The sequence below is a fragment of the Papilio machaon genome, chromosome W (assembly GCF_912999745.1).
Source record: "Papilio machaon chromosome W, ilPapMach1.1, whole genome shotgun sequence".
Classification (NCBI taxonomy): domain Eukaryota; kingdom Metazoa; phylum Arthropoda; class Insecta; order Lepidoptera; family Papilionidae; genus Papilio; species Papilio machaon.
In genome coordinates, this window is record NC_060015.1 from 9,622,613 (window position 1) to 9,647,082 (window position 24,470).

Genomic DNA, 24,470 nt, shown 5'->3' on the forward strand with positions numbered 1-24,470 from the left:
AACTGTTTTCAGATATAAAGGCTGATAGTTTGGAATAGTAGTATTCCGAAGGGAAAAGGTCTGACTGATGATGACATAAATGCCAACTATTATTGTAACAAACCATCTGAATCTCTACAGCTCCACAAAAGATTTTATTTATAAGGTGGCAAATGAGGCAGCGGCCACTACGATTCGCCGAAATAGCGAAGTGACGGTTATCTAAGCGACATTTATATTTACTATCTGCAAATGTAAATGTCGTTGCCAACCTTTAGTCAACGGAGGACAGAACGTATAGAAACAGGATATTTTCCCTTAATATGCGTCACCTCCCTGACAAATCCATTTCTCCTTCACATCATTTCCTTGTAAGAAAACGGTAAATTGCAATATGAATAATAAAAAAAAAACAATGAAAACGGACCACTCTGGTATGTAACAATTAATCATCTTGTTCTATGACAATGATATGTCAAATATGTCACTTAATCAATAAAATTTTTACGTTTTGACAGTACGGGAAAATTATTTGCAAATTGCTAAGCAAATTGTCATAGGTAAATTTTACATTAATAAAAAGTGGTTCCCGGGAGCGGGTGGTGTGGGTTTTGTGTTTACATTGGTGTGGGGATGGAGTCCTAATTGAAGTTGCTACATTTACCTCCTTCATATATATTGATTTTATGTATGTAATCTAAAAACTACCAAAATGTTTAATTTTTTGAAAATTCGCAACATTTTTAAATCGGTATTATTTATATCCCTAGCTTCGCTATTTGTATATTTTTTTGGTATTCTAAACCTACATTTTAGTGACAAAAATGATTATTGTTCTATGACTTATATGTTTGAATACCCTCAATTTGTGGTAAGTATTTTTGTGTTGTTTTTGTTGAATAGTGAGAGAAATATATTTGTTAATAAAAACTTTAATTTTTAGCGGATATCATTAAACGATGAAATTGCAAAGACAAAATACCCACAATATGGGCTGTATGCCTATAGTGAAGGGAGGTTTACTGAGAAAACCAGAAAGATGTGGTTTGTATTAAAAGTTTTAATTATGACTGACGTTTTTTGAATTTTATTATTAATTTTATTTTTTATTTCCACAATTTTTATTTATAAAGAAAATGAAATTTTAGGTTTGATGGTATACCAGTGTTGTTTTTACCTGGAAACTCTGGCAGTCACATGCAAGCTAGGTCCCTGGCTTCTGTTGCTCTTCGAAAAGCTATATCCAAAGGCTATGACTATCATTTCGACTTTTTTACAAGTAAGTAATTTAAAATGTGTATTCATGTTTGTATATGTTATTCCATGTTGTTAATTACACCATGGAATCACTATGTTTAAACAAAGCCAAATACAATAATTCAGGTTTATTACAATATTATTTATCAATATTAATATTATAAAGAGGTAAGATTTGATTGTTAGTTTGTCTATTGGCATTGAATAGGCTCCAAAACTACTGAAACAATTTGATTTTTTTTTTACATTTTGGGAAGCTACACTATCCCTAGGCGACATAGGCTATGTTTAATACCACATCTTTTAATTCTGCATGGACAATGTTGCGAACAATTGCTATTAGTAATTAAATCATAAACTATCTAATTTTTTTTTAGTAAGTTATAATGAAGAATTATCTGCTTTTTCTGGAAGTGTATTGGAGGGTCAAAGTGAATTTGCTGCTATGAGTGTGTCACAAATTTTATGTTTATACAAATCTAATAAATCTGTACCAACATCTGTTATTATAATTGGACATTCTATGGTAAGAAACTTTATTTCAAGATATAATGTAATTTTTAAGGCATTTGCACTACTTGATACACACTTTGATTTTACTACTTGATACTACTTTACAAATCAAATGTAAAGTGTCACATAAATTATATATTTAATGACTATTATAAAAAGACTGTATAAACAATATGTATGTCATTTGAAAATTTGTTTGCCATATCGTTGGGTGTGGTAATTTCCTTATTTCAGCTAATCAGGTTATTGCTTGCTTATTTGCCACCTTACGTTATAAAACAGTTGTATTCATAAGATTATTGTTTTATAAACAGGGCGGACTTATAGCAAAGAGTCTATTGTCACATCCAATTACAATAAACTCAGTAAATATAATAATAACGCTGGCTTCACCTCTTCATGTGCCAGTTGTAAACTTTGATATAATTATGAATAATTTTTATAACAAACTGGAATGTCAGTGGAAATTCTGCTTAAGTAATGATGAGGATTTAAAACAGAAGAAAATGATAATCAGCTTTGGAAGTGGTCCACGGGATATTCTTGTGCCGCCGGTTTATACATCTGTTGGTGAAAGCACTGTTAACAGCCTGAATGCTTTGGTATGTCAAAGTTTTAATTTGTTTTTTTTTACATAATTTGTAGATTGCAAATCAACTAATCATGTTTGCTAGATGCCATGCTTCATACATGTTCATACACATTTATTTGAGCATGAATAATTAATTTGTATTAGCTATTTAAACCATTGCATTATGTTGAAAAATGTAATCTTATTGTTGTGAAGTAAATTACAGTTTCAAGTAAGAAAAAATGTAGCTCTTTAGTATTATGTTTTTTTTATTTTTTAATCCAATTTTGGAAGAAAATAAAATAACAGCCATGCAGCTTATGTTTATTTGTTTCAAATTATTTACCATCATATTTACAGTTTGTTGCTTGCATACAAATAATTAAATTAGAATTTCTTTAAAATTTTAGGTCCATAAAGCAATATACAAGTAAGTACACAAAATTGTTATAATAATTTTTTTAATTAAATCATGTATTGAAGTACAAATTGGTATGATTTATATTAGTATCTAAATTAATAGAGATAGCGTAAAACGAAACGTATCGTCAGCTTAAGTAGAATGCGGTAATTCACTTTGTTGTGTTTAAATTTATCATGACCTCATTTTTTAATCGTATAAATAATGATAACGAATTAATTTCGAGTAAATACGTATGTTTTAAAAGGAATGTATGAAGTTACTAAAATTTCGACTGTTTTGCTTTCTACGAATATTACTATGACATGAGATCTTAATTTGATGACGTAAAGCCATTTTCGCATATTAGAGGATTTCGGTAAATCATTTAATGAGATTATTGAACATGTGTAAATTCATTGCTTCTTGTGTATACAAGGGATTGTGAGTCGTGACGTCAGAAGTATTATGTTATTTTACACGCATAGTATAGTTTGATGGATGGGATCTAAAGTGCGCCAATGGATAGATGCATATCAATATTGAAGTTGCTGCTGATAAATCTTTATTGAAAGTTTGACATTTCCATAGATAAATGGATTAAATGCATAAAATTGTTTTGTATTTTGAGAGGTTCCTTATCTTCAGTGTTTTATTATTTGTGTTTATATATAAATACGTTTTGCTTTTCCTGATCTTAAGGTTAAAATACATATTTCTGTGATAAATTTCTACGATATTATTGAATTATGTCAAAAGAAGTATAAAGGCTTTAATTTTAAATACTATTTGATACGTTTAAATCAACGATTCATATTTAATTTGAAGTATCGCCATCATGCCATATCGCTGCTTTAGATTCATGTTTTTAATTTTTACCTGTTAAGGCTGTCCTTTTAGTATTAATAGTTGGCCATCATTAAATCCCCTTTTGAGTATAACACTAAGTTACTAAACATAAAAATAGTGCGCACGACCTTGCAATTTAAGCGCCAATAGCCTAATGCTTAAGGATGCGGATAACCGATAATGTGGTTGAGGGTTCAAATCCCGTCATTTGATTTTTATTGTAAACCTTATCCTAACACAAACCTTGAACTTATTCGGAATGGCAAGAAATATTAATACATGAACTTTTTAATACTTTATTCATTTTTGATGTGATTTCAGACTACCGCTGTCACCGGATCACGTGAGTATGGTGTGGTGCAAGCAACTAGTGATGGCAATAAACCGATACCTGTTCGATATCATCGACACTAATACGACGCAAATTACCGAAAACCCGCAACTTTTGATGGCTAAAGCACGCCTATATTTTAAGGTACGGGTCTACTCTAATTACATAGTAATCATATTATTAAATCTAGATCAAAACTTTAGGTTAACGTTGCTGCAACAGTTTTGTGACAATGAGTACATTTGGTCAAAGTTCGAAATGTTTTTAAACTTATAGGTCACTTGTTGTAACACTTAGCTATTGTTTTCTATTGCATTGTTACTGCTTCAGACAATCTTGTATGTATTTTCAATACAAACACATTCTATCCATTTATAAATATCTTGAAGAATCTTTATTTGAATGATTATGTCTTGTATATTTAATTAATTAGATAGTTGAACTAAAAATAATTATGGGCTATATTTAACTCTAGTTTTAGTCCGCGACTCCGTCGCACGCATTTAGACTAAAACGCTTAATTATTAGCCGTGTTCTTTCAAACTAAGTTCTGAGATATATATAAAATTTCAGCGAAATCCACTTAGCCGCTCTGGAGATACATAATAACAAACATCCATCCATCCATATAAATTTTCATATCTATATATATAAAAGAAAGTCGTGTTAGTTACACTATTTATAACTCAAGAACGGCTGAATCGATTTGACTGAAAATTGGTGGGCAGTTAGCTTAGAACCAGGAAACGGACATAGGATAATTTTTACCCCGTTTTCTATTTTTTATTCCGCGCGGACGGAGTCGCGGGTAAAAGCTAGTTTATACTATTAGTAAGATTTCTTGCAGTCAATCATTTTTATTAAACATTTCAGGCGAATCGTTCAATGACACTGAGTCCAGATATAGTTCGTTCTGAAGTTATTTTGCCAGCGGACGCATTTTGGTATGAAGATAATCGACGAAATTATCAGATAAATCGACCAAATATTGACAAGTAAGATCGCAGTATTATTACAGGTATAACATTGCAGGATATAGGTGTAGGCATAATAACATAAAATAAGCTCTCACATAATATTTCACCTAACCTAGATGAAAATAAAAATCACAACATTATTTTAACCTCACAATATAGAAAAGACAGTTTATAAACTGGCTGTAAGAAGTGCATGAAGTTATTGAAGAAATTACAACGAGTTGTCTCTTTTTTGGTAATAATTATTAATAGCAATCATTTTTAAATATGACATATGCAAATGAGTTTGTAAGTCGGAATTGAATGAATACAAATTTGGAGGAATGCCAAAATACACGTGTAATGTATCCAAAGGTGCATATTATTAGTACGAACGTCATTGACTCTGATGTCATCAACTTCTTCATCAACAATAATAAAGGCTTCAATAGTTAAACGAGTATGAGGGAAATAAATACAAGGACTAATTGTTATGTTCTTTGGTCTTTAACAGTAGTTAACAAACGCAGCGATTCCTTTTACTCCGTATTCTCTCGTTTATGTGTCTAACTGTTTTATTTACGCAATGTATAATAATAACGTATATAATAACAAGCATACGTAATGCGATATACAATCTAAAAATAATTATTCAATAACTTAAATCGGGTATTATAAATATTATCACAATTATCTTGCATCAGTTATTTAATTATTTAATGGTATCATCATGGTATGCCAAAAAGTGTGTAATAAACAAACAAAATTCGCCGCATAGATAATGACTCATAAAAGTAATCAAGTGATAAATGTTAATCACTTGATATAGCTCAGCTGAGAAAATACTAGATTTATTAAAATGTCTCTTAAAACCTTCTTGGTCATCAAAAGTAAAAAAAAAAACTAAGTAATCTCTATAAATATTGAGTTTTTTTTTTTAATTTCAGGGTAACTTTCTTAATGATCCGTCTGGTGAAGTTTCCTCAGAATAGATTTGTTGCGATAGAAACTGTGAACGTGAACGATAAGGATTGGATATTCGGTTGCAACGCGAAGTTCACTCACAACACTTACAGGCATTGGTAAGTTACGTATATGTACATAGCGGTCGCCCGCGACATTGTACACGCGGGATTAAAAAAAAATCAATAGCCTATGTGTTCTTCCAGGATATGTTTTACTCTACATATATTCCAAATTTTAGCGAGATCCCTTTAGCCGTTCTGGAGATACCTAGATGTCTAACAGTCATTCATCTAAACATGTTTCGCATTAATAATATTAGTAAAATTTATTTTTGTGCATTGCATATTATTATCATAAACCTGCCCTTATCCCTATAGAAGGTCGGCACAGTATGTACTACTCCTCCATACATCTCTATCAGCCGTCATATCTGAATTTACCCCCTTCTTACACATATCCTCTTTCACACAATCCATCCATACTTTCTTTGGTCTTCCTCTACCTTTATAGCCATCCACATTCAATCTCATTACTTTTTTGTTTATATGATTATCAAATTATTCAAACTTTCGTGAGACATTATCAATAACTTATATAGAAACGGCTAAAACACTCACGTATATATATCCGGTGTCGTCACCGACTAGTTTCGAGCCCTACGGGGGCTCTTCATCAGGGTGAGTGGGATTGGTATTATTTCGCGGACGCGGCCCGTCGCTCACTGCGCGCCTGCGCTCTTAGGGCGCGTCTTGAGGGGGCGGGGGGCGCGGGGTGCGCCGGCGTCGTTGACGAGGTTGATACCAAAGCAGTGTTGGTGTTGTTATTAGCGTTTCCGGGGGCACAAAATGTACTGATTATATCCACAATATCGTCTTCAGCACTGTTGATGTTGTGTCGCGCCGCGTTCATTAAGACGGGTTCCCATGTACGCGGCAGAGCCCACCCCTTGTCTCTGTTGAAATTAGGTCGACGACCTATTTCAATAGCCTCCCGAAGCTTCCGAGACACGAAGTTCCTCTCACGGGCCAGCACTTTAACTTTGTCGAACCTAATATAATGCGAGGTTCCGGAGTTAAGTGCGTGATCCGCAACCGCCGAGGTGTTGCCGTCTAATTTACGCATACTGCGGATATGCTCAGAGAGTCTCGACTTTATATTGCGCCCCGTTTCGCCGACGTAACTTTTACCACAGTCGCACGGGATCTCGTAGACACCAGGACTATCTAGGGGATCCCGGTCCTTTGGAGATCGCAGAAGTTGTTTGATCTGTGTCATTGGGCGGAAAATTGTCCTGATGCTGAACCTACGGCGTAACAGGTGTCCAATTTTGTCCGTAACCCCTCGCATAAATGGTAAATAGACCGGGACCCGCTCTGCAACCTGAGGCCGTGGTTTGCTGGTCGTGTTCGCTATTCGGTAACTCTGTCGCCAGTTGTATCCATTGCTCTCTAATACGTGCCGTACGTGCGTCAATTCAGCCTGCAGGAATTGAGTGTCGCATAAACGTATTGCGCGACTTATAAGCGTGCGCGGCACTGAAGATAGCTGAGATGGATGGTGATGAGAGTCCGCCCTCAAGTACCGATCCGTGTGTGTAGGCTTTCTATACACGGTGTGTACTAGATTACCACTAGGTTCCCTCTTCACTAGTACGTCCAATTTTCCGCCCAATGACACAGATCAAACAACTTCTGCGATCTCCAAAGGACCGGGATCCCCTAGATAGTCCTGGTGTCTACGAGATCCCGTGCGACTGTGGTAAAAGTTACGTCGGCGAAACGGGGCGCAATATAAAGTCGAGACTCTCTGAGCATATCCGCAGTATGCGTAAATTAGACGGCAACACCTCGGCGGTTGCGGATCACGCACTTAACTCCGGAACCTCGCATTATATTAGGTTCGACAAAGTTAAAGTGCTGGCCCGTGAGAGGAACTTCGTGTCTCGGAAGCTTCGGGAGGCTATTGAAATAGGTCGTCGACCTAATTTCAACAGAGACAAGGGGTGGGCTCTGCCGCGTACATGGGAACCCGTCTTAATGAACGCGGCGCGACACAACATCAACAGTGCTGAAGACGATATTGTGGATATAATCAGTACATTTTGTGCCCCCGGAAACGCTAATAACAACACCAACACTGCTTTGGTATCAACCTCGTCAACGACGCCGGCGCACCCCGCGCCCCCCGCCCCCTCAAGACGCGCCCTAAGAGCGCAGGCGCGCAGTGAGCGACGGGCCGCGTCCGCGAAATAATACCAATCCCACTCACCCTGATGAAGAGCCCCCGTAGGGCTCGAAACTAGTCGGTGACGACACCGGATATATATACGTGAGTGTTTTAGCCGTTTCTATATAAGTTATATGATTATCATCCCTCCCTCACATCACCGATATTATCTGACATCAAAAGTTCTAGAAAGCTCATTTTTATATGATGAAGTTGGCAAAGCATGCACGAATAATAAAATATTTGCAAAAGTTTAAGTTAAAAGAATCACAATTTAATAAAGTGACAATTTACGAATAAAATGTTAAAAATTTTACTTTTGTTGACATCATCGGGCAATTTCATGTATGAATTTTTGAATTTTCTTGTTCAAATGACAGCAAACAAGCAACATCTTTGTCGGAGTTGAGTCGTTGGAGTGGCTCCGCGAATGAATCTGAACGTAGAAAATTGGCAACCGTCGACCTGCAAGATCTTATGCAAACACATCCTGACTGGTCTCATGTCGTTGTTAGAGTCTCACCCACGAAAAAACCTGTAAGTTATACTTTTACAAAATTTATGGGGTGTTTTATTGTACATTATCATTATATCTCCTAAATATCGAACTTTCGTAAGTAGTTTCCCTTAGTGTAAATTTAATACCTAATCTTATGGTTTTTTAGGATTTTTTGGCGTGGTGGGGGCAACATTGCGGAAAACGTAGCTACGGGTCTTCGTAAGAAACCGATAGTAGTAACCTTGACTATGGGCTTCACAACATTAAGTTGCGGTGCCGCAGCGCTGGCGCTCGGCGCGGCCTTCTATGCGTTTATGGTGAGTTACTTACTCTATGGTATTAGCTGTCAAAATAAAATTTGTCTATGGTCAACAGATTAAAAAATTTAAAATTTTCAGATCTCCAAAATGTACGAAGACTATCTCGAAGATTACGTTTATAAATTGATGGCGATAATAGGTAGTAGGATATGCAAGTTATTTTCGTCAAAGAGACCAAAGGAAAATAGCGAACTCTTGTCCATAGACAGTAAGAACGACAAAGAGAACAAAGAAGAAACTAAGCCAGAATCTAATGTGTGCCAATCGAAAGAGGATACTAAAGTTAATGATGATCATGATGCCAATGTTGATGAAGACTTGAGTAAATTAAACTTCCACATGATGATGTTGCTCTTATGGTTGATAATTGCTATCGTAAATGTTCCCGTACTTTTGACTTGGGCCAGGAATTTTAAGTAAGTATTGTTAGATATTTGATGCAAAAGTATTTTAAAAGAAATAAATTAACAGCGAAATAGTGAATTTAACTCTACTTCTAAATAATCCTCGCAATAGTATAAATTCAAACCGAACGTAAGTAAACAAAAATGTAACAAGAATGTCAGACGTTCCGCAATGACGGATGGAGAGAGACTGCCTCGAGCAGCCGCGCACGCTTCCTTATAAAACCTTTTGTGAGACTACCCTCAACAGTCTGTTAGATATTTGACATGTCTAGTGCTGCGCCGATACACCGGCACAGTGTTGATTTTTGTCTCTAACAGTATATCCATAGCTTACCTGAATAATATAGAAAAAATTAACTACCGGCGCGCATCAGAAACAGCCACTACAGGCACTAGTGGTTTAAGGCAGTTTTAATATGGGCATAAGAGGGGCTCTTTTCCCTAAGTCGTGTAGAAGCCCTGTGCAGAGTTCCGGTGCATTCCTTTGGAGATCCCGAGACTCTTACCAGTTGCGTTAGTGAGTCAAATCTCACATTACCCTGCCTTTTCCCCCGAAGGCAGGGTATCTTTTGAAGATTTCCCCCCACGGAAAAAAGAGGGCAGCTTTAATATATAATATCTACATTAAAGAGCTGGTCCGTAACACTTTTTGACATCCAGCAAATTTCCATTTAAATGTTTGGTTTCAGATATAATGTACCTTTATGTCATGATACTTCCTACATCACTGGCTCTGTGATGACATTGTGTTCGGGTGTTATTTGGCAAATGGATGCACCAAAACGAAACTCGTAAGGCATTTAATTTTTTAAACAATGTTATTTAAATCTTATACAGTGATGTTTTTGTCAGATTAACATACTAGCTATCGCCCGCGACTCCATCCTCGCGGAATAAAAAAACAATAAGTAGCCTATGTGTTCTTCCAAACTGTGTTCTAAATATGTGACAAATTACATCAAGATCCATTGTGCCATTCCAGACACCTTCAAACAAATATCCAACCGTCCATCCAAACATTTGCATTTATAATATTAGTTAGGTGTTTATTTTGAACCACACAACGGTTCAACTGCCTTAGCACTGGTATTGACACACATATTGTTGTCTCTTGATTTTTAAAGAGAATGTAAGTAATGACAATATGTGTTAATACAAGTGTTAATCCAGTCAAAATCCACAAGTAAGCTTTTTATTTAATACATTTATTTCTTTCCAGGGAGTATTATGAAGCTGTAGCCAATATTATTATTCCAATAAGTATAATTATATTTGTATTAGGACCGTTTACGATGACTATAGTCAATTATGGTATGTTGTTCATATTTACCATAACAACAGTGCAGCAGCTATTTCATCTATATTATGACGAAAAAAATGTAATGGTAAATGATGATGTAAAAGAAGCTGACGCATCTAAACTATCAAGTGCAAGTGTACTAAACAATGGCAAGAATGAAACAAATGATGAAACTGAAGAGAAAAGTGAGAAAGCTAATGAAACTCAAAACGAAAAGGAGAAATCTAATAATTCATGTGCAGATGAAAGATTAAACGAAGATGTACCTGATGAATGTAATGTTTGCGATGAAAATAGAATATACAAAGTATTTAAAAATCTCAGAGATAAATTTAGCTCTGTTAATGACATGTAGATGTTATAGCTAATTTAATCTTATGCCAAATTTAATAGAGTGATGCTATTTCATTCTTTCAATTATTTCATGGAAATTTTTGACAAAATAGTAGTAATAATAAAAGAATATAAATGTTAGTATGTTACATGGATAGCTAATGTTATATCGTTATATGAGAAGTAGTTTTCCCAGATATTTCTGAATTAACAAGTTTTAACTATATATGTATGTGCAATTAGTCTACTATGAAAATGTTCTGGATTGTAACAAAATATTTATTGAGATTGTTGTAAATAATTTAACTATTGTAGTTAACTAAAATATTCTATATAAATTATTTGACTTTGTGAGCTTCTTTACACATCTACAATTGTTAAAGAGATGGAATCTCTTGAGTGCTAACCTTTTTTATGGTATGACATAAGGTTGAATACCTATTAGAGAAATAATATTTAGACAGAGAATGTCACTTATCTTTAAAATAATGTTCGTGTCATGTGTGTAACTAATTTATGTTATTTTAATATTATGTTTGTTCCTATTATATATACAATTCCTTAACTTCCACTGTGTATTTTTATCTTTGCTTAGTGTGCCACTAACTGACACACCATTAGGTTATAGACCAGCATCGAAGGAATTTGTTGAATAATGGACAACAATGGGATTGCTGTCAGCACAGCACAAATCGACAGTAGGTCGCATAGTTCCCATGGAAATAATATAAATTCGAGTCTGCCCGCCATGGAGAAACTTGACGGCAGTATAGATTACAGCACATGGAAGTTCATGATGGAACTGTATCTCATCCATGATGACCTGTGGCAATACACAATGACGACACCAGATGCAGGTGACATCACTGACGTTAGGAGAGATCAACGGGCAAGAGCAAAAATTTGCTTAATGATTAAACCACACTGCCTTGTTCATGTACGTCACGCAAAGTCTGCAAAAGAAGCATGGGATGCTCTCAAGGCCGCTTTTGAAGATAAGGGTCTAAACAACCGGTGCAGACTATTGTCTAAACTAGTCAGTCTGAAGCTAGAGCAATTTAATACAGTCAGAGACTACGTCACAAGCATGATGACCTTATCGCAACAACTTAGTGATCTTGGTAAGGAGATTGACGATGAATTGTTAGCAGCATTGATGCTTCAAGGCCTGACTGATACCTTTCAATCTGTGAGATTAGCGTTGGAGAATTCAAACACAGAATTGACAACCGACTATGTCAAAACAAAACTTTTTCAAATGGAAGACACATATCAAGCAACTTCAAGTAATGTGTCAAATGCACTACAAGCTAAAGGCAAATGTCAGAGAGACAAGAAGCCACAGAAGTCTTCGAGTAGACCGCGCATTATCAAATGCTTTATATGTGATGGCCCGCATAAAGCGAAAGATTGTCCAAAGAACCCCAAAGCGAATAAAGAAGCACTGACATCATTTGCGATGGCGACAGCCGGCAGAGGACAAACCGGAGAGTGGATCCTGGACTCTGGCGCGTCAAACCATATGACAAATAGAAGAGAGTGGTTAAGAGACATTAAGAAATTAGATAAGCGTGTAAAAATAGCTTGTGCAAATGGTGAAACTGTTTATGCTGAAGAAGTTGGTAATGTGGTCAATGAGGAAAGGGATGTATCGATTAGAGAAGTATTATATGTTCCTAAATTAGCAACTAATTTATTAAGTGTGAGCACAATCGCAAGTAGAAATTTAGTTGTTGTGTTTGATAAAACTGGTTTTAAAATTATGAAAGCAGATGGATGTAAGGTGACTGGTGAAGTTTCGCATGCAGGCACTGTAGAGAACGGTGTATATAAAGTGCAGTATTGTTCGCAGGAAGTAGCATTAACCATTACAGCTACAGACCAGATGATATTGTGGCATAGGCGATTAGGACACCTCGGGGTACGCAACCTTACATTGCTTAAAAATCGAATGGCGCAAGGGGTAAGTTTTTCTGACACTTCTGCTAAACTAGAGTGTAAAGCGTGTGTTATGGGAAAACAGACGAGGCAGCCATTTAAGTAAACTGGTGCAAGTAGAGCTAAAGAGATTTAAAGTTTAGTCCATAGTGACGTCTGTGGACCTATGAGGGAAAAATCGTACGGAGGTTATCGATATTTCCTTACATTTATTGACGATTTCACTAGGAAGACGTTTGGTTATTTCTTAAAAGAAAAATCAGAGGTTTTCGAAAAATTTGTTGAATTCGTTAAACTGACAGAGCGTCAGACAGGGAAGAAACTAAGTGATACGATCCGATAATGGTAAAGAGTTTGTCAACAGTCGGATGGAACAGTTCTGCAAAGCAAGAGGAATTTGTCACCAACTTACGGTGGCATACACACCGGAGCAAAATGGAGTTGCAGAGCGTGCTAACAGAACTATCACTGAAAAAGCAAGAACTATGCTAGAAGAAGCTGGTTTGAGTCGACGGCTGTGGGCTGAAGCAGTAAACACTGCTATATATCTGAAAAATAGATCACCTACAGTAGCTGTACGAAATAAAACGCCAGAAGAGGCGTGGACTGGGAAGAAAGTTGATCTTAGCTTCCTAAGAGTGTTCGGTTGCAAGGCTTATCTACATGTTCCTGATCAAAAAAGGAAGAAGTGGGACCCTAAGAGCAAAGAGTTAGTGTTAGTCGGATATTGTGAACAAACAAAGGGCTACCGGTTGGTTGATCCCACAACATTCGAGCTTCATAAGGGTAGAGACGTCATCTTCTTCGAGAACCAAACATGTGGAAGCAAAAGAGAAGAACCGGAAAAGGAAACTGTACCGCCGACAGATACGGTCATTGAACTGGAAGGAGTTCCAGAAACAACCAACGCTGAAGCAATCCCAAGCGAAAGTGGACTGCAGGAGTCAATACACGATGAGAACGGAGATGTGACTCCCCAGAACGAAACAGCTGAAGTGGATGATGACGTATGGGCGACATCTGATGAGAGAGAAGACTCAGATGCTGAGGATAACTTACCTGTTAATGAACCTGAGGAGTCTAACAGAAGATATCCGCTAAGAGAAAGGAAAGCAAAGCAGTTTCCAGATTATATAACTTACCAAGCTACTGCAGCTTCGCAGGACCCACAAACTGTTCAAGATGCGTTGTCAAGGCATGACAGAGATAAGTGGAAAGCTGCAATTGAGGAGGAGCTAGAGGCCCTCAGGAAAAATAATACATGGACGCTTGTAAAGCCACCAAGCTCGTGTAACTTAGTTGATTCTAAATGGTTATTTAAAATCAAAGAAGAGGCGGGGGAGAAGACTCGTTATAAAGCACGACTTGTTGCGAGAGGTTTTAGCCAGCGTAGAGGTGTTGATTTCTTTGACACGTTTTCACCTGTTGTCAGACATAGCTCCTTAAGAGTTCTGATAGCTTTAGCAGCTAAGCTAAAACTAAACATTGACCAGATGGATGTGAAGACGGCCTTCTTAAATGGAGATTTAAGCGAAGTCGTCTATATGAAGCAACCCGAAGGATTTGAGGCTAAGGGCAAGAAGGATTATGTTTGTCGCTTACAAAAATCCCTATATGGGTTGAAGCAAGCCCCAAGAGCTTGGAATACTAAACTACATAAGGAGTTGATAAAGTTGGGTTTCAAGAGATACGAAAATGAGCCGTGTGTCTATACGAGGTCACAAGATGGAAAAATTATCATTTTAGCTGTGTACGTCGATGACATACTCATTTTTTGGAATGATAAACAAGAGATGCTTAAAGTGAAAAAAAACTTAACTTCTAGATTTGAGATGAAAGATCTAGGGAAAGCAGAGTTAATGTTAGGAATTCACATCGAACAAAGTTCAAATGGTATCAAATTGCACCAAGAGAGGTATGTGCAAAAGCTTTTAAAGATGTACAACATGGAGGACTGTAAACCGGTTGACACTCCAAGTGTTGTAGGTCAGAAGTTAGAGAAGCTCACACATGGTAGAAAACCAGATAAGAAACTACCTTATCGGGCACTTATAGAGTCACTCCTATATCTGGCGGTGTGCACTAGACCAGACATTGCACATGCAGTCAATTACTTGAGCCAATTCAATGAGTGCTACGAGGAGCAACATTGGATAGCAGCCAAAAGAGTACTTCGTTACTTAAAAGGAACGAAGAAACATGGAGTGATGTATAAAAAGGAAAAACATCACAAGATCCTTGAGGGATACGCAGACGCTGACTTTGCTGGTGACAGCGATCGACGTTCATACTCGGGCTGGATATTCCTTATTCAAGGAGGAGCAGTGTCATGGCAGAGCACCAAACAACGTACAGTAGCACTTAGTACTGCAGAGGCAGAATATGTTTCTTTATCAGAAGCAACTAAGGAGGCTGTATTTTTGAGAAGATTTATAACTGAGATGACTAATGGACAGGAAACTGTATCCACTACAGTTTATTCAGATAGTCAGTCAGCTATAGCAATAGCTAACAATCCGGTTCATCACCAGAGGACAAAGCATGTGGACATACGCTATCATTTTGTTCGGAATGCTATAGAAGATGGTGTAGTTAGGTTGGAGTACAAGCAGACAGAGAGAATGGTTGCTGTTAATGTTAATATTAAATAGTAGTAATAGTAATAATAGTAGTTGCAAACGCGCCATACTCCGAGCCGCCAATTTAATCTGGTAGGATTATATTATTATGCGACTAATGCGGCGAAGGGGTCTGAAGTGCGAGGGAGGATGCGCCTGCACACTGTGCGGGGTGTCGGGGTCACTCGCCCAAAAGTTCTTACAGCGGACGGCCGTCCGTTGTAACCGAAGAGGAAAGTTCCAGAAGTCAAGGTATTCTCATCAACACTAGGAATCACAAGTTAACGAAACACCTTCACCAGTGAAAATACCTGAAACATCACCAAATTTAATACCACAAAACATACCACCAGTGGAAACAGTATCTAATATAGAAGTGATACCAACAATTTCACCAATACCACAAAGGTGTCAAATAAAACCAGTAATGGACGAATCTAATATGTCTCTCTGTTCATCCCAAGAGTCAATATGCAGCGTGAAGACTTACGAAAAGGACGATAGCCATTTGAGACCGTCCTCACAAAATTCAAACTATAGTTTCAACGATGTGATCAGTGCGAGCTAAAGTGGACTTTATACAAAGCAAATAGAGTCTGTTGTTGAGTGCGAGGAGAACCATGAAACGTATCAACAAGATAATTACGAAATGTACGAACATTTGGCTATGGCTTACCAAAGTGACGTCGCCAGTCAGGTACGTTTTTTTTTATTTTACTGTCAAAAATATGACATATAATTATATAATGTATGTTTATATCTTTTCCATAGTTCCAAAATATACTTTGTACCAACTATTGATAGGTTATTTAAATAAAAGTAAAAAAAAAAACGACTAACTATACCATACTTATTTAGCTTATAGTTTGTTAATATTTAACTAGATGTCGCCCGCGACTCCGACCTCGTTTAATTAAAAAACAAAAAAAAAAAAAACATCAAGATCCGTTGAGGCGTTCAGGAGATACTTTGTAACAGACATTAATCCATCCATCCATCCATACATACATCAAAACATTCGCATTTACAACGTTAGTAAGACTATTAGAATTTTTACAAGATATTATATATTTACTTGTAATTCCAGCAAGCATCCCCGCCTTCAGTGGGGGGTGAGCAGCGCATAGAGACTGTGGTGCGCGTGCGCAGCCGCGGGGAGATCAAGTGCGACTGGCGACCAGGACTCGCACCACCACGAGAACACCCACCCCCCGACAGACCTTCCAGATGGGGTACGTTGACTTTTTTATATTAAATTCACTTCTCATTCAGATCAGGGGAAATGGGTAGGAAATTAAAATCTCTCACTGTACACAAAGAGTTAAATCATTTTGTTGGTAACCTTTAACTGTAGTTTCGTTAGATTCTAGTCTAGATATTTTTTATGCTTAGTAATAGTACAAGAGAAAGTAGGATTAAATGAAAAATTAGCTATGTCCATATTTTCATAGTTCGTATTAGTGTAACTATGTAGTGTGTAATTTAGTTTACATAATTTAAATTAATTAACAACAGGTTTGTTTCGGCTGCGTGAAGCCAGGTAGCACCTTGAAAGCCACTACCCGCCGCCGCCTGGGACAAGCTCCCAATTGGGTGACCGGTGCGATTAAACAAAGCGAGAATCTCGTATTGCACCTCGCGGCACGCAACTCGATCCTCACCTTGCGCCGGTAACACCGGTCCAGGATCCGCAGAGAAGTAGCAAAGGCGGCTGCTACGGACCAACAAACGGGAAACGTCGCCAGAGAAAAAACACTTTAGTAAAAGCGAAATTCCTCGGGGTTAGTTATAGCGCGTGTGGTCTCGACAGAGGCTGAGTTGCGACTGAGAGTTATCGCCGTTAGGCGCCATATTTATATGCCCGCTAAAGCCGAGGAAGGGGCTCTCGGTTAGCGTTCGGACCACAACGTGCTTAGACCAACCCTTTGGTTAATATTTATTCAATTCATATAAATAATATGCATACACAGTTACAGGAAAATACAATAAGTACACATATCAATACATAATAGACACACAGAAGGATAAAATATAACAAACTACAAACATATAAAATTATCCTTATTTTAAACACATGTAGATTACATAACTAATATCATTAAATCTAGACGTATGGGAGATGGGAGAGCACGAATAATAGTATTACACTGATACATATAAGGGCAAGTGACAAGCATACATAAAATTAATACGGTACGACAACTTACTTACATTATTTCCTTATCAACATTTTAACCTATCCAAAAACACAAATACACATTATCAATAATATATAGGTTAACCATGCAACATTCAACACTGACTCGATACATTATTAACATTGAAGTTACCATTACAACATACTCACATATAAGAGAAGACGACTGGCGATACATTCGTACACAGATTGCGTTACACATACGATATACTAGCGCGGATACTGTGACGACACATTTTACATTACACTAGCACGAATACTTTGGCGTTATACGACACATATTCACATATTAATTTCACTTCATTACGCATTATAATATTTCTTGAAACATCTGGTCCCGCGGTTCTTGCACATTTGCAAGCCATTGTACAATTAGTGCCATAAACTTTAATTCTTTTATGGCTTCCACGGCGCGACTGTTACTTTGCTCTATTGTTCAATTTCGAGAAACGAAGAATTCGTTTCCATAACATTTTAAAACCAAAAAGTAACTATCGGAAAGCCGGCAATAAAATAGATGATGTTGCCTGCACTTTCGTTTTTGGTAATCCTTTAAAAATGAGCCCATTGTTCTTCCTTCTTGCATCTGCCGCCTTAATTCTTGAAATAGTGAAATGACTTTTTCGTCGCCAACAGGTTTAAAACCAGGAGAGGTGAATATTGTACTAACTGGTGGGAGTGAGAGCGCGCAGATCGAAGTACCAACATCACAACAACAGCAACAACAAATTCAACAACAGGGAACAACTCCCCTGCCATCGCCACAACCCGTCTACTAAATACAGAGCCTTGCTAATCGCACAGACACGGCTACTGGAATAACTAATGGGTAAGTCTATATGTCAATACATCTGTATCTACAAGTTGTAATTTGACCTTTTTGTTGAAACTTAAAAAACATGTTTGACAAATTTGATCAAACTATTCAACAAACATGTCAAATGTGACAAACAGATTTGTATGAAATTTATCTCAGACAAGATGAATGCCTGGAATAGTGCATGGGGTACAATTTTTTTTTTGAAATATTCCGACATGTAAGAACAAACAAATCCCAAAGCTAACAATTTGGATTACAAACAATAAATAAATATGAAAGGGCAGGAGAGCCTTCATCAGAAATCATCTTGTGCGAGTATAAAAGCGGGTATGTCGGCAGGTGGGCGTGAACAGATCACGAGTCCTTGTTGCAATCGCAGTTGTTTAATAAGGGTTAGGTAACCAAAAATACACAGTGGAATGAACACTGTAGTGTCTAACCAATGCGACACCAACTTAATTAAGCTCTAGATTTTAATTGTTAATTAGATGCTAAGCGATTCGTCGCAAGCGTGGTGCGCGGGCGCCGTCTCGAACAACACTGTTCAAAGATGGCCGCCCTCACAACCATCGACAGTGACGCTTCGCTTGGCTGACTTTTGACAGCTAAAAGTCAACCAGACATTTGACTTTGGCGGATACGCCGTCAATAAATACATAAATGTATAGTTTGATAAAAAGTTTGCTTTTTAAGGCTACCAATTAATATTTTGTGGGAATATTAAATTTTTACTGTATTTCAGAGATATTGCTGCTTTCTATATTTTGCGTTGCGTATAAAAAAAGTTTTATTTATTGATCAGGAACTGTTTTCAGATACGACGAAGCGTACATGGATATGTACGGTGCGTCAGACAGACTGCAGTACGGCGACTGCTTCTCTGATGCGCACGCGCAGCAAGATGCAACAAGACTCAGCACTCTCGACGCCAGGATAGACCACGCGCTCAAGAATACTGGTGAGTTACCAACATGAAAGGAAATAATAGTAAAATTAGCCCTAATTTATTTTTTATCTTTATCAAATTTATTTATTAAGAAAAATATAACACCATTACAGAACAGTGGTAGACGCCAGCAACAACATCAGTTGCAGGAATTGTCCTCGCTCAGTGAAATACCACGACCACACAGAAGACAAGCGTCAAGTGGAAGTAATTCCAAGTACAGTCTGAAGAGTGTGGTGATGGAAGCCTAATTTTAGTCCTCTTTCCCCTCCCACTCCTTTTCTAATAAGGAAAGGATGGGAAGGAGAGGTGGATTTGATGGAGGAGGAGATGCATAGGAAGGTTAAATATTCTCTTTTTGTGTGTCTCCTCCTTCGTCAATTGAGGGTAGGCAACGCATCCGCAATAGCGAATGTCTATGGGCAGCGGTCGCTTCGCCATTTCGACGAATTCATGTGGCCGCTTACTCGTTTGCCGCCTTGTAATATAAATATATATTTGATGTTAAAAAAAGAATGTTTTACATAACTGAATTTAAAAATAATAGTAGCTTATATGTTCTTTCAGATTATGTAGATCTGTGCCAAATTTTACTGAGAGATCATCTTCAGATCCGAATGAATACTTCCTACACACGTGAAGTCGATGCACAAGATTTTATAGAATATGAAACAATAATTATTTATAATTTTCCCATATTTCAGTACTGGGCGAGGTGGCGAAAGAAGATTCACCTCCTGACCCTGACAAAGATGCGCCCGAGAAAGGAATACTCATCGTGTTCGTATACAATTTTTATTTATTAATTAACTTCCACAATCAGTTATTTAATTGTTACTTTAGCTGTGCTTTAGTATACGTAAAAAAACCTAAGGCTCTCCTTTAATAAACAATTAATGACTGACTGTGGTATTTATATCACTTATAGTTATACCTTATAAATACCTATTTAAATTAATATGAAGGACCCTAAGGTAAGGGCTCGATTTTCCGTAACTTCACGATACCCAACAATCCCAACGACCCTAGTCTATTTAGTATGAGAAATATATATTAAGGATCTTCCTTAGTTATCAAGTAACAACTCTGCGTGCGGCACAGTCTACTTATTTTAAAAATATAAATATATGAACATGTTCAGTTCGGGTGAGGCGGCTCGCGGTGGGAAGCGAGTCAGTTTTGCTGATGGATACAAACCAGGACAAGACTCTGATGTCGAGGAACCTCCCGTTAAGAAGGTCAGTTCATATCTAAAGTATGTTTTATGCAAGAAATTGCAAATACCCTCCTCTGTGTGATGTCATAGTTCCCAAATTGTTACGTGGTTAGTAAAGTTGTCAGACAACTGTTCCATGACTGATTTGTCTAAACCGCGATATAAGCTTATTTATATCAAAATTGTGGAAATCACAATAGGGAGGGGGGCATCCATAAATAATGTCGTATAAACCTCATGATTTTTTGACCCTTCACCCGTCCTTGATACATTAGTGACACCCCCACCCCTCCCTCTACCTAGTATGTTGTCATATATTTTGCAATTTTACATTTGAACAGAAAATAATGAAATTAAAAAAACTTGAGAGGTGTGTTGGGACACCCGGATGGAACGAAGTTCCTTTCTATTAATTAGTGAAGGAACCAATGTTTATTCTATGAATAAAAAACTTAAGTCTTCACAAGAAGTACATTTTATTTCTATGAATTTTCGTTATATATTGTCACGTCGTTGCCATGGTGATATAGCAAAAAGTGTCGTGACAACTTTTCGTAAGAATTTATTCCGTCTAGCCCCCTTTCACAACGCGCGATAAGGAACTTCGTTCCAAAACTGTTCGGAAATTATTTTTTTACTTTGATTTCAAATCAATAATATTCTTTTTTAAATTATCATATTTTGAAAAAGTGTGATGTAACAAAATTTGGGATCACTTCTCACCTCTCGAAACACTTCGTCGATTTCCTCCCTACTGCTTAACGTGTGATATAATTAATGGATAACTCCATATACAGAAGAGTTTATTAGTGTACTATCGCCCGCGACTTTATCCGCGCAGAATTAAAAAAATCTTAATAAGTAGTCTATGTGTTCTTTTGTACTATGTTCTACATCTGTGTCAAATTTTATCAAGATCCGTTGAGCTGTTCCGGAGATACTTTCAAACAAACATCCATCTAAACATTCGCATGAATAAGATTAGTAAGATGTAAAAAATAGGAAAATAGTTATAAAACTAAAATAACATATATTAAAGAAGAATATTAATGTACAGAGACGCAAAGTGAAACGCGCGGGCTGCGCCTGGCCTTGTCCCGCCGCGCACCCTGACCACGTGCCGCTGTGGGATGCTCTGCCTCCACCACCACCACCACCACCAGGCTCACCACCACCCAGAACCGCGCCCCCGCCACCTCTACATCTGCTGCGTCAGCATCCCACACACCCCACACTCACGCTACCCCCCGCATTGCGCAAACTGGGTGAGGACTTTTCATCTAATATTTTCTTATAAGGTGACAGAGCAAGGAGTCAGTTCAATTCACCGCAAATTGTGAAACGACCGCTGCCAGTAGATATCAGCAATTGCAAATGCATTGTCTGCGACAGAAGACGGAATGCACAGGAAAAGAATATTTCCCCTTCCTATTCTATCTTTATAAGAAAAGGTTAGGAAGGGAAAGAGGACTAAAGTTATACCTCCGGCACACACTCATCAGACGAAACGCGGAATGATTTCCACTTGACGCCTGTTTTCTGTGTGGTCGTGGTATTTCACCAGTCAAGGTCCATTCGTGCAGCAGAGGTTGTTGTCATCTACCACTGTTAAAAGTATGCCTCATTCATAGAATAGAGGAAAAGGGACCTAGCGGACGTCACCTTATACCCTTGTATGAATAAAGAACTCTAAAGATCCATACATCTTGTGGAGATACTCCTCAAAGTGTAGTAAGACATTGTGAGAGAACTGCTGCAATTTTACATCTAGTGACATATACCGCCATCTAGTGATATCTTTACTACACAATTAGTTGTATTAGAAATTACTGTATTTAGTGTCAAAAATATTATATTTTTTCTTTATTTTCAGATCCGAATGTGACGTTACCATTGTTTATACCATCAGAGCCTCCGCCAGCTCTCATCAGGTTCCCCTAACATCCGGCCACATCCATGTTGTTGCTCAAATATAAACTGATACCTTGAGTACAGTTTTGTAACGGAATTTATAAATAAAATTAAAGAAAGTGCTTTGAACATATAAAAAGTTCGTTTAAAAGAAAGTGCATATTTCAATGGTTCCAACGTAAATAATTATAATTCTTCAAATGGAGATTTTTAAACAATAATAATTAGGTCAAATGTAAAAGATATGCGATAAAATGAAACATTAAATTTCTTGGTATCTTTCTCTTTCAAAATAACGAAGTTAATTTAAATAATTTATGGGCATAATTTTGAGAAACGATTATTTACGTTGGTGTCAACTTAGAAGTGGAATGAGATAAAAGTTCAAGAATCATAATTATTTTTATTATCATAGAATTTTTATTTTGTCTTTTATTACTTTTAAGGCTAAAGTGTAAATATTAAATGTTATTTTTAAGACTAAAATAAAAAGTTTAATTCATAAATTTTGTCTTTTTAAAAATATCATCAAATAACTTGATTAATCTTTGTTTTCTGAAACCAAAAACATATATTGTTATCTCTGTTTTGTCAAAAATAATGAGAGGGATGGCGATATGTTTTATACAGAAACAATTCTATCGCTTAACGAAGTACTTGGGAATATTTTATAAATAAAACAACAAGTTTAAAAACAATAAAATAGATTTTCATTTATTGTGAGACGAAAAATACAACAATGGGACTTATGATCTAAAATGGTTAGTGGCAGACTGTGTTGGATAAAGGCAACACTCAATTCTTTTAAAAAAACAAGTTTGTTGATCTATGGTTCCTCCTTCTTGTGCAAGTGTCAAGATAAGTACACGGTATAAAATATGTAAAAGTTTTCTTAAATTAAAATAAACGTTCTTTTCAAATTATACAAGTGTTTCTATGGCAATCCACTTCCACTGTTCAAGAAAACATACTCTGCGAACAGGTTATGGGCCCAGAATACTGGATTGCAATAGATACAATAGCGCGGTAAAGCGTGGTCAAAAGAACGAGCCGGGTAAACGGTATATAAAATGGAAGCTACTTCAGAAAACCAAAATATATTGCTATTGGAAGGATTATCAAATTGGATGTCTTGGAAATTTCAAATTCGTGTTATATTAAAAGCACAAGGATTATTTGGTGTTGTAAACGGATCAGATTTAAATGACGGAAAAGATCAAAAATGGCTAACACGAGACGCAAAGGCACAATCTATAATTGTAACAAGACTGAGCAACAAAAATATTTTACAAGTGTCAAATTGTGAAACTGCTCAACAAATATGGGAAAAGTTGTGTTCAATATATGAATCAAAATCAGACATGTCATTACATATTTTGCAACAAAAGTTTTTTGAAATTCAATATATAAAAAATGAAGAAATATCATTATATATAGCAAAGTTAGAAGAATTGGCAAATAGAATAAATCAAGCAGGTGGAAAAATACCTGAATCTATGCTCATCACTAAAATTATTCTTCTTCTTCTTCTTCTTCTTTTAATTAATAGTGGACCCCATCGTTTTTATTTCGATGATTTCGCCAACGTCAAGGTTGAAGATAAATGAAAGTGTAAAGTGCGTGTGATCAAAATATTAATTAGCAAGAGACAATCAAGGTAACGAGGTTCGGTATGCTCCGACAAATGACCGGTGGCTGATAATGACAGTTGAGACACTGAAAAAGGACAACACAATTGTTAGTGGGTTAATAAAAATTAAGATATCAAGTATACGGTTATTTATAGTTTAATATTATTAGTATTTAAGAATTTAAATAAAACCTTAACCAGTGGTGTGTGAACCAGGGTTAGCAGGAATGGGATGTTAATGGGTCTGGGGATTCGAGGAGGAAGTATGTCATACAATTGAATTTTAA

The 24,470-nt window shown here is 36.8% G+C and overlaps 2 protein-coding genes across 3 annotated transcripts; both read left to right on the plus strand.

The window, feature by feature from the left end:
* Nucleotides 1-502: 502 nt before the first annotated feature.
* On the plus strand, nt 503-10,963 carry LOC123723129 (GPI inositol-deacylase-like). The gene is made up of 13 exons (XM_045685682.1): nt 503-850; nt 923-1,023; nt 1,128-1,258; nt 1,614-1,762; nt 2,064-2,371; nt 3,891-4,044; nt 4,774-4,895; nt 5,804-5,938; nt 8,429-8,614; nt 8,714-8,864; nt 8,946-9,283; nt 9,964-10,065; nt 10,494-10,963. Exons 1-13 carry the CDS (start codon nt 692-694, stop codon nt 10,927-10,929), a joined length of 2,472 nt encoding a protein of 823 aa, XP_045541638.1. The 5' UTR covers nt 503-691; the 3' UTR covers nt 10,930-10,963.
* A 4,768-nt stretch (nt 10,964-15,731) lies between these two features.
* Nucleotides 15,732-22,772, plus strand: LOC106716628 (homeobox protein engrailed-1). 2 transcript variants are annotated; one of them, XM_045685800.1, is made up of 8 exons: nt 15,732-16,160; nt 16,551-16,695; nt 18,297-18,489; nt 19,296-19,438; nt 20,131-20,206; nt 20,568-20,664; nt 21,700-21,907; nt 22,516-22,772. In XM_045685800.1, exons 4-8 carry the CDS (start codon nt 19,312-19,314, stop codon nt 22,581-22,583), a joined length of 576 nt encoding a protein of 191 aa, XP_045541756.1. In that variant the 5' UTR covers nt 15,732-16,160; nt 16,551-16,695; nt 18,297-18,489; nt 19,296-19,311; the 3' UTR covers nt 22,584-22,772. The 2 variants fall into 2 exon arrangements, with proteins under 2 accessions (XP_045541756.1, XP_045541758.1); XM_045685802.1 differs by having other exon boundaries at nt 18,309-18,489.
* Nucleotides 22,773-24,470: the final 1,698 nt, after the last annotated feature.